Below are 10,278 nucleotides of genomic sequence, written 5' to 3'. Positions count from 1 at the left end.
ATGTTCTTAATTAGTTCCTTAAATTCCTGTAAGTAGAATTGCTTTGTCAATAACTATATCCACCAAAAAATTATGTGCCTGCTGGGTGTGGTGGCTCACAGCTGTAATCCCAACACTTTGGGCAGCTGAGGTGGGGTGGCAGACGCCTGTTATCCCAGCTACTCGGGAAGCTGAGGCAGGAGAATCCCTTGAACCCTGTCTTGGGAGGCAGAGGTTGCAGCGAGCAAGATCATACTGCTACACTCCAGCCTGGGTGACACAGCGAGAGTCTCTCTCTAAAAAAAAAAAAAAGAGAGAGAGAGAGAGAATTGTGTGCCTAAGAGCTTGAACGACGACAGTGTCATAATAGTTTGCCTTTTTATGATGTGCTACAGAACTTTGAAAGATATTTTTATTGTAATTTCTGATTTTCCAAAAAGTAAGTTGTAAAAGGCAGGGCAGACTACTTAATGCCTTTTAGAATCCTTTAACTCTTCTACTTTATAACTTTGTCTTTCTATGCATAATTTTGGAATGCTAAAGAGGCTTTCACCAGCATCACTAAAACCCTAATGACATGTTTGTATTTTATGTTAGGACGCCAGCAGTGAAAACACTGTGGTTCCTCCAGAAACATATGTGAAAGTGGCAGGCCACCTGAGATCTTTTCAGGTAAAGTCTGAATTCAATAGTAAAGTGTTTTTTCATGAAGCAGTTTCTAGATTCATGTCATGGCTTTGGATAAAGTATTTAAGTCTCCATGTTTAATGGGAAGTTATTTATTTATTGTCTTCTTCAAAAGGAAATAACAGGGCTTTTTTTTGTTTTTACCTTAACATGAAACTAACAAAATGGTAAAGAATGAACAAAATCTCCTTCTACAATTGCCATCTGTGGAATCCATTAGTTGGAGAAAGGAGAATACTAGATTCAGAGTCAGGAGTCTAGATTTTGCTCGGTTATGCAACCTTGGGAAAATTACTAATGTCCCTTAGCTATTAGTTTTAGTTTTTTTCCTCCTCATGTTTGACTGTATTTTGATTATCTCTGAGTTAAAATTTTAAGCATATACCATTTTTCTCATATTGGTGAAATATTAATATTATAACCAAGAAAAGAGCCACAATGTTGACCCAAAATTAATGTATGTTCATCATTTATTCACATTCTTCTCTTCATTTTAATAGAACAAAAAGAGCCTGGTAGCCTTTAAGATCATGCCCCTGGAGGATATGAATGAGTTCACTGCACATATTCTAGAAGTGATTAATGCACACATGATACTAAGCAAAGCCAATAGCCAGGTGAGTAGCCTTACTTCCTAGCTTTTTCTCTTCCCTGGAAGAACATAGGCTACTTTTGTGCTCCAGCTTTGATTTCCTTGACATTTTGAAGGTTGAGCCAGAGAAAGGCATCATTAAATCCTCAGAACACTTTCTCCATTGGCTTTGTCACTGTATTTTACTCCAGATGAAAACCTCATGTTTCTCTCAGAATTGTGAGTTCCTCTGACTCCACTGGCCTGGACAGCTGAGGCCTGTGACAATCCTCAGGTGTAGACATGTAATTATAGGCTGAGCTCTTAGCTCCAGGATTGTTAGTGCATATTCAGAGAGTAGCCCCCCTCAAGATAGCATTTTGCTGCTTTCCTTCCAACTTGTTGACCAAGTAGGAAAAATTATGTACCATTATTTTTTCCCTGAAATTATATTTCTTGGTTCCTATTGAAATTTCTCCATAGTATTTTCTGTTGTGTGAATTTACTTTGGCAAGTCCCATCTAGGACCACACAAAAGATTTGTTGACTCTAGTATTAGAAAGCTGTCAGGGCCAGGGGTGGTGGTTCGTGCCTGAAATCCCAGCACTTTGGGAGGCTGGTGCAGGAGCATCACTTGAGCCCGGTTGGAGACACCACGCTGGGCAACATAGGGAGACCCTGTCTCTACAAAAAAACATTAAAGAATTAATTGGGCATGGGAGTGTATGCCTCTGGTCCCAGGTACTTGGGAGGCTGAGTTTGGGAGATCACTTAAGCCCAGCAGATGAAGGGTGCAGTGAGCCATGATTGTGCCACTCACTCCAGCCTGGGTAACAGAGCAACCTTGTCTCAAAAAAAAAAAAAAAAAAAAGAAAAAGATTTACTGAGCCTACTTTGATTTGATAGTGCCAATCGCTGGAGTCTCCCTTTGAGTATAGCAGTGAACACGATGTACTTACATTCTTGGGAGAAACAAGCAATCAACAAAAATATTAATAGAATTTTAGGTAGCTATAGGCGCTCTGAAGTAAGTAAAGCAAAATGGGAGAAGAAGGTGATGGAGGGAGCAAAAATGGTACAATTTTAGATGGAGAAGAACATCCCAAACCAGAGGGACTAAGAAGTGCAAGAGCCAGGAGTGTAGAGTGAGCGTGGCATCTCTGAAACCAGCAAGAAGGCGGTGTCTGGAGTGAAGCCAGTGACAGGGAAAGAGGGAGAGGGTTGTAGGCAAGGAGGCAGAGCCCAGATTATATGGGGCTTTGGAGGCCATGGTAACGATTGCCTTTATTCACATTTTTTCTTTGGTCTTTTTTTTTTTTTTTTCTCCCTTTGACGGAGACTTACTCTGTTACCTAGGCTGGAGTGCAGTGGCTTGATTTCGGCTCTCTGCAGCCTCCGCCTCTCAGGTTCAAGTGATTCTCCTCCCTCAACCTCCCAAGTATCTGGGATTACAGGTGTACGCCACCACAACTGGGTAATTTTTGTATTTTTAGTAGAGATGGAGTTTCACCGTTTAGCCAGGCTGATCTTGAACTCCTGGTCTCAAGTGATTTGCCCGCCTTGGCTTCCCAAAGTGCAGGGATTACAGGCATGAGCCACCATGTCCAGCCTATTCTAATTTATACCAAACTTTTGGAAGGTTTTGACCAGGGAGTGATGTGGTCTGCCTTACATTTTAAAAAGCGCATTCAGGGCCGGGTGTGGTGGCTCCCACCTGTAATCCCAACACTTGGGATGCCGAGGCAGGTGGATCATGAGGTCAGGAGTTCAAGACGAGCCTGACCAACATGGTGAAACCCCATCTCTACCAAAAATACAAAAATTAGCTGGGCATGGTGGTGGGTGCCTGTAATCTCAGCTACTTGGGAGGCTGAGGCAGGAAAATCGCTTGAACCCAGGAGGCGGAGGTTGCACTGAGCCGAGATCCCACCATTGTACTCCAGCCTGGGCGACAAGAACAAGACTTCGTCTCAAAGAAAGAAAAACCGCATTCAGCCTGCTGTTCTGAGAACAGAGTATGAGGTACCAGAAATGGCCACAGAAATAATTCAGGGAAATGATTCTTGGGATAAGAAGTGATGGGTTCCCATATATTTTGAAGGTAGAGCTAACAAGAGTTATTGTTGGATTCGATATTAGAAATAAAAGGGAGGATTGAAAACTGACTCCTTAGAGGATAAAATCCAGAGTTCTGTTTTAGAGCCACCAAGTAGGAGATGCCGGTTGCATATCCCAGTGAAGTATAGAGTGGACACTGAATATATAAAGCTGGACTCAAGGAAGAGGCCACGGATAGAGATAGAACTTTGGGAGTCATCATCGTGTAGCTGATATGTAGAGCCTTAAATGATGAGATAACTAGGGACTTAAGAGGGCAGAGACCTGAATTCTGGGCCACACTAGGCTTTAGAAGTCTAGAAACAGAATAGGAACCAATGTAAGGCAAATAAGTGGCTGGTTAGGCAGAAGGAAAACCAGGAGGTATGATTTTGTTAATATTCTGGAAGGGGTATTTCAAGAAATAGAGAGTAGAGATAGACTATGGAATTCTGCCTGAAGTCAAGGAAGACTATGAAAGAGATCTGTTGGATCTTCAAAAGAGACTCAGTAGAGGATGGAGCGGTGAAGTGAGCTAAAGACAATGAGGATGGGTACAAAGTTCAGAGTGTTTCTTTTATTACTATACTTTGTAACATATTTATGTGTCAAATATTATATGATAAAAATGGGTGAAAAGTGAGAATGGGCCAAGCACAGTGGCTCATGCCTATAATCCCAGCGCTTTGAGCAACCAAGGCTGGAGGACCACTTCAGGCCAAGTTCAGCACCAGCTCTGACAACATAGTAAGATTCCCCACAAATGTTTATGTCTCTACACATTTTTTTTTGGTTGTTGTTTAAGACGGGTTTCACCATGTCGGTCAGGCTGGTCTTGAACTCCTGACCTCAGGTCATCCACCTTCCTTGTCTTCTAAAGTGCTTGGAGTACAGGAGTGAGCCACCAAGTCCGGCCTCTCCACAAATATTTAAAAGTTAGCTGGGCATGGTGGTGTGCACCTGTAGTCTCAGTTATGAAAAGGGCTAAAGATTGACGCTTTCAAGGGACCTTGTTTTTCTTTATTTTATTTTTTGGGTAGAGATGGGGACTCATTGTGTTGTTCAGGCTGGTTTTGAACTCCTGGGCCCAAGTGATCCTCCCACCTCAGCCTCCCAAAGTGCTGGGATTACAGGCATGGCCCACCCTGCCTGGTGGACTGTAGGCTTTTAATGAGCCCTTGTTGAACAAGTGAATCTCCTGACTAGACAGGATTTCTCCTGATGAGCTTTCACGGTGCTCTTAATCAGTTGTGGGCACTTGAGTCTATTTGGTCCTCTGTTGTTGTTTTTGATTCAGTTCAGTAGACGAAGCACTGACGGCACATGCTGTCCACCAAGCACGCTGCAACAACGGGAGGACTTGCGTGGGAAAGTGACGCACAGCGTGATGGTGCTGTGCAAGCGCTGGGAGCCGAGAAGAAAGAAAATGGCTTTAGTTGGCTTGGGGGATGTCAGGCGAGGCTTTACAAGGCCGTGGCAATTGAGTTGGATTTAGAAGGATGAGAAGAGTGTTTACCAGGTAGATGAGGGGAAGAGCATGCCAGACAGGGAACAACATGTTCAGATCAGCGGCATGTTTCAGGATGGCAAGAAGTCCCAGTGCAGCTGGGGAGTAAAGTGTATTCTGAAGGCGTGGTCAAGAATCATATACAGATGAATAGCAGGAGCTTTACACTTTCCACAGGCAGAGGGAGCTGCTTGAAAGCTTTAAGTAGAGGAGTGGCGGGACTAGAGGAGGTTATGACTCATAGCAATGGGAGGGTTGATGGGAGTAGGAGAGGCCAGAGGCTCGGGTGCCACCCGGGAGACCAGGGCTAATGAGGATCCACTTGAGCTACACTGTCAGTGATAGGCTGTGCTGACAGATTGAGGAAAGTGAGTAAATGATGACTGAGGTCCTCGGGACTGGGTTTCGTTTTACTCAGATGGAATATAAGAGGGCAAGCAGGTTTAGGGAGGAAAGTAATGAATTTTATTTTATTTTGAGGCGTCTCAAATGTTTAAGTGGAGGTATCCAGTTAGATGGGTGGCAGTGAGGATTCGTGGCCTAGGAGGCGGTCTGGAATGAAATCCTGGGGGCACTGTCAGCCTTTTGGGAGACAAGATAGAAGAGGCTAATGAGGGATACTGAGAAGGTTTAGTTTGAGAGGCAAGTGGAGAACCAGAAGAATACGGTGTCAGGAAGCCACGGGAGGAACACATTTCAAGAGGAGTGTGGTCAGCAGTGTCTGCTTCTGAAAGGTCAATTATGCCAAGGACTGAAAGAGGCTCTTGGATAATTGTTGAAAAGTTATTGGTGACTTTGGTGAAAACAGTTTCAGAGGTGTGCTTGGGGAGAACCTAGACATGGTGGGCTGAGGAGTGACTGGGGAGAAAGGAAAGAAAATAGTGACTGCAGAGCATTCGAAGAATTTGGAAGTAAACAAGGAACGAGGATGATAGGGACTGTCTCCTTTTCTCTGCCTGCAGTGCTCCGTGCCTCCGGACACTCAGTGAGTGCTTGGGTGAGGGAACCCCAAGGATGCCGTAATAGCAGTCTCTGGGGAATTTTCTTTTTTTGAGGGGGGAGTAATTTTCTTCTCCCTGCTGCTCTTCTGTGGTTCCTCTCACATCACAAACAAAAGGAACCAAGAGTGGCTTTCTCCTTTTTTTTTTTTGAGGCGGAGTTATCTTTCTCTTTTTGATATTTATGAGCTTCAGAGAGTTACTCTATCTTCCTATGAAACACTCATTCGATAATAACTGTCCATTCCAGTGCAAGCAGTGTAACCGGGAAACTTTGTTTAAATTGTTTTTTGTAAGCTGCTTAACTGGCTATTTGAAGCAGTAAAGACTTGTGTTTAACTTGGTGGATTTTCTTAATATTGTTAACTTATTTCTTAATTCAGCCCTCAGCAGGGAGAGCACCTATCAGCAATCCAGGAATGAGTGAAGCAGGGAACTTTGGTGGGAATAGCTTTATGCCAGCAAATGGCCTCACTGTGGCCCAAAACCAGGTAAACACCATCACAGACCATCTTAAACTTTGTTACTTCCTTAATGAACTAAGACCGTTTAAGTACCTGGTTCATTCCTTTCCTATAAAGGGACTCAGGTTTGCAAAGGGAAGGCTAATTCAAAATAGTTGCTAAAGTCTTTCTGATTTGAATCTTCAGGTGCTGAATTTGATTAAGGCTTGTCCAAGACCTGAAGGGTTGAACTTTCAAGATCTCAAGAACCAGCTGAAACACATGTCTGTACCCTCAATCAAGTAAGTATTTGATTCTCATGAGCTCAGGCTCTGGCATTGTACCTATTTCACCTCACAAGGGTTTGCTGATAATGAGAAGTGAGTTTAGAAAGTAAACTTGGGGCTGGTCGTAGTAGCTCACGCCTGTAATCCAAGCACTTTGGAGGCCAAGTGGGGCGGATTACCTGAGGTCAGGAGTTCAAGACCAGCCTGACCAACATGGTGAAACCCCGTCTTTAAAAAGAAAGAAAGAAAGAAAAAAAAAGTAAAACTTGGTTGCCCAGGCACGGTGGATCACCTGAAGTCAGGAATTCGAGATCAGCCTGGCCAACATGGTGAAGCCCTGTCTAAAAATATAAAAGTTAGCCAAGTGTGGTGGCACACACCTGTAATCCCAGCTGTTTGGAGGCTAAGGCAAGAGAATCTCTTGAACCTGGGAGGTGGAGGTTACAGTGAGCCAAGATCACTCCACTGTATTCCTGCCTGGGTGACAGCGAGATTTTGTCTCAAAAAAAAAGTATAAGTTGTCCAAGCACTGTAGTTCATTCCTATAGTCCTAGCACTTCGGGAGGCCAAGGTGGGCAGATTGCTTGAACTCTGGAGTTCAAAACCAGCCTGGGCAACACAGCAAAACCGTTGTTTTCACAAAAACAATACAGAAAAATTAGCTGGGCACAGTGACGCATGCCTGTAGTCCCAGCTACCAAGGAAGCTGAGGTGGGAGGATCACTGGAGCCCAGAAGGTCGAGGCTGCAGTGAGCCAGGATTGTGCCACTGCACTCCATCCTGGATGACAGAGTTAGACTGTCACCAAAAAAAAAAAAAAAAGACAACCCTATTGACAATGGAAATTGTTCAGCTATGGAAAAAATAGGAAAAGACTATGCACTAAAATGGTGCTACCCATCACATCACTCATTCAATAAAGTTTTTCATTCAGCAAACACTAAGGACCGTAATAGATGGGGGATATATAATAATTCTGAGCAAAAAGTTGACCTGATTTCCTTATGGGATTTAGACTGGAGGAGGGAAGTCCTTAGCTCTTGGTCCTCAGGTGTACACTCCCATTGCTGTTTAGTGTCCCCACAGTAGACTGAGTGTACCATCTGGACCTTATTCAACAATCAGTTCTTCCAACACCCTTGTCCTGATTCCATCTTAGAGAAGCAGCCTCCTGATTCCAGTATAGTAAACTAATCAAACAAACTGACTTATGGCGCTTGTGATAGTTATTTGTTACTATAAATTAAGTGATATATGCCAGGCCTAGATAGAAAAGAAAGCTCAGAACTAATTCCATTTCCTATCCTATAAAATAAGGATAATTCCTATTTCAGAGTTGCTATGCTGATGAGGTAGAGACCTGCTGTAACTTAGGTGATCTGTTGATTGTGACTATTTACGTTACTGGGCCAGGTGTGGTGGCTCACCCCTGTAATCCGAGCACTTTGGGAGGCCAAAGTGGGTGGATCACCTGAGGTCAGGAGTTTGAGACCAGCTTGGACAACAAGGAGAAACCCCATCTCTACTGAAAATACAAAAATTAACTGGGTGTGGTGGCAGCTACTCAGGAGGTTGAGGCAGGAGAATCACTTGAACCCAGGAGGGGGAGGTTGCAGTGAGGTGAGATGGCTCCATTGCACTCCAGCCTGGGCAACAAAAGTGAAACTGTCTGAATGGATGAATGAATAAATGGATAAGTAAGTAAGTTACTGACCCTGACCCTGAGGACCTTGAAATGTTTGTTTTTTTTTTAAGACAGGGTTTCACCATGTTGGTCAGGCTGGTCTTGAACTCCCGACCTCAGGTGATCCGCTCGCCTTGGCCTCCAAAGTGCTTGGATTAGAGGCGTGAGTCACCACACCCAGCCCAAAAGATTTGAAGGTTTTATAGTGTTTCCTTTGCTTCCCACAACTTTACTTCCCAGAGGGGGACCAAAGGGGTTTCAGTGTGTGGGTAGAAAAGGGGGACTGTTAAAGACAACTGTCTCTACTAGGAGATTTTGTGTGCGCGACTGCAGCTTTAGATCCTTGCTTTCCTGCTTAGTCTGTATTTAAGTGAGGCCCTGTTGTCTTTCCTTTACACAGTGTGGGAGAGGGATCCAAGACAGCCCTAACAGCTATTGTCCCCATGAATAAGCTGTTTTGTAATTTTACTGGCAGTTCTCCCTCTGAGCCTTCTATGTGCAAAGTAGTTGTCAATTCTTAGCTACGGTAGAAAGTTGGGAGAAGAGCAAAATTTGCATATTTGGCCATATCTGAAAGACGGTTTTCTTCTGCATTGGCCTGAAAATGACTTTTTTCTTTCTTTCTTTCTAGGCAAGCTGTGGATTTTCTGAGCAATGAGGGGCACATCTATTCTACTGTGGATGATGATCATTTTAAATCCACAGATGCAGAATAACTGGATCTAATTGGGTACCTGAGATATTTTACAGCTGGACCTAGTTTCACAGTCTCTTGTCTCCAGCTCTGCATACATTCAGCCAGGTGGCTTCTAGGAAGTAGGTTTCATGTCTAAAAGGTCTCTACTGACGTCCTTTTGAAACATACTGCTCTTCTGTTTTATTTTGTTTTGTTTGAAGCTCAGAGGGAGATGGACAATTGACAGGGATGCAATCCAGGATGGCATTTCTTGAGGAAGCTACAAATAAGCTTGTTACAACATCAAGATAATGGAATCGGAAGGACGCTACCAGGAGAGTACTTACATAGTGTTTGGGAGTTTCTCTTTTTAAAGTTTTTCCTGCTGCTGAAAGAAGATGAGCAGGACCAGGGCCTTGTAGGCAGAGCCCTAACTGAGTAACCTGCTAGCCTCTGCCTGTTTCTGTCCCACTTTGGTTGTGTGGCATTACTTTCAGAATTGCACTTTCCTGCTTGTCGTGACTGCTGCTTGTCATGACCGTATGTTTCTGTGAACACGAAGTTCTGTGGTGGTGCCTCCAGGGGCAGAGGAAAGGAAGTGTTACTGCGTTTTGTACAAAATAAGTACATTCATATGTTTAATAAAACAGTTCGATTGTAGTAACTTGTAAAAATGTTCTCATTTTTATTTCTGAGTAATGTAATGACTACTTTGTCATCTGAGACAATGTAACGTAGTGAAACTTGGATTTGAATCCTGGCTCTCCCTCATTTTAGATAGAGCAGGCTGTGTCAGCTGAGAGAACTTCCGTTTCCTCATTTACAGAAAGAAAACAATGTTTTTTCCCGTGGGCTTGGTGTAAAGATTGAATACAACCATAGTCTGTAAAGCATCTAAATCTAATATTGCTATTTAAAGGGATTATGGAATGGATTTTAATGTTGACTCTTTGGCAGTGTGTGATCACATAACCGAATCGAATAGCTACCCATTTGGCCCCAAGATGAGACTTTCCAAAAGCCTATGGGCATTTTTTGATTTTTTGGCCAACTCCATCAGCTGTTTCTTACAGAAAAAGAAAGTAGCTCAGAGATGTTTTTGATAACTCTAGAAGTTATCTACATCTTGAATGAAAGAGCTAATTTTGAGATAAAGTTAGTGAAGTGTAACATGCAAATAAGAATTCTCTATTTGCTCTATGTTTCTAAAAGAGAACGAGCAGCTATGCAGAGAAGGCTCCCGCGGTTGGTTTCTAACAGCGAACAATAAATATTTTCTATACATGCTGAGTTGTTAACATCCGCGGTGCTATCCAGATGTGTGAGACTCAGCCAGCCACCACGTTCAT

General features: G+C 43.3%; 1 protein-coding gene across 1 annotated transcript; it reads left to right on the top strand.

Annotated features, from left to right (window-relative positions):
- The first annotated feature begins 334 nt into the window (after nt 1-334).
- On the top strand, nt 335-9,603 carry LOC116547022 (replication protein A 32 kDa subunit). The gene is made up of 5 exons (XM_032273118.1): nt 335-651; nt 1,167-1,283; nt 6,223-6,330; nt 6,490-6,584; nt 8,885-9,603. The coding sequence occupies exons 2-5, from the start codon at nt 1,197-1,199 to the stop codon at nt 8,967-8,969; spliced, it is 375 nt and encodes a 124-aa protein (XP_032129009.1). The 5' UTR covers nt 335-651; nt 1,167-1,196; the 3' UTR covers nt 8,970-9,603.
- The last annotated feature ends 675 nt before the right edge of the window (nt 9,604-10,278 follow it).

This window comes from Sapajus apella, unplaced genomic scaffold (assembly GCF_009761245.1).
Source record: "Sapajus apella isolate SASKATOON/1434 unplaced genomic scaffold, GSC_monkey_1.0 scaffold1887, whole genome shotgun sequence".
Classification (NCBI taxonomy): Eukaryota; Metazoa; Chordata; class Mammalia; order Primates; family Cebidae; genus Sapajus; species Sapajus apella.
Note: the sequence above shows the minus strand (reverse complement) of the source record. Positions and strands in the feature narration are given on the sequence as shown.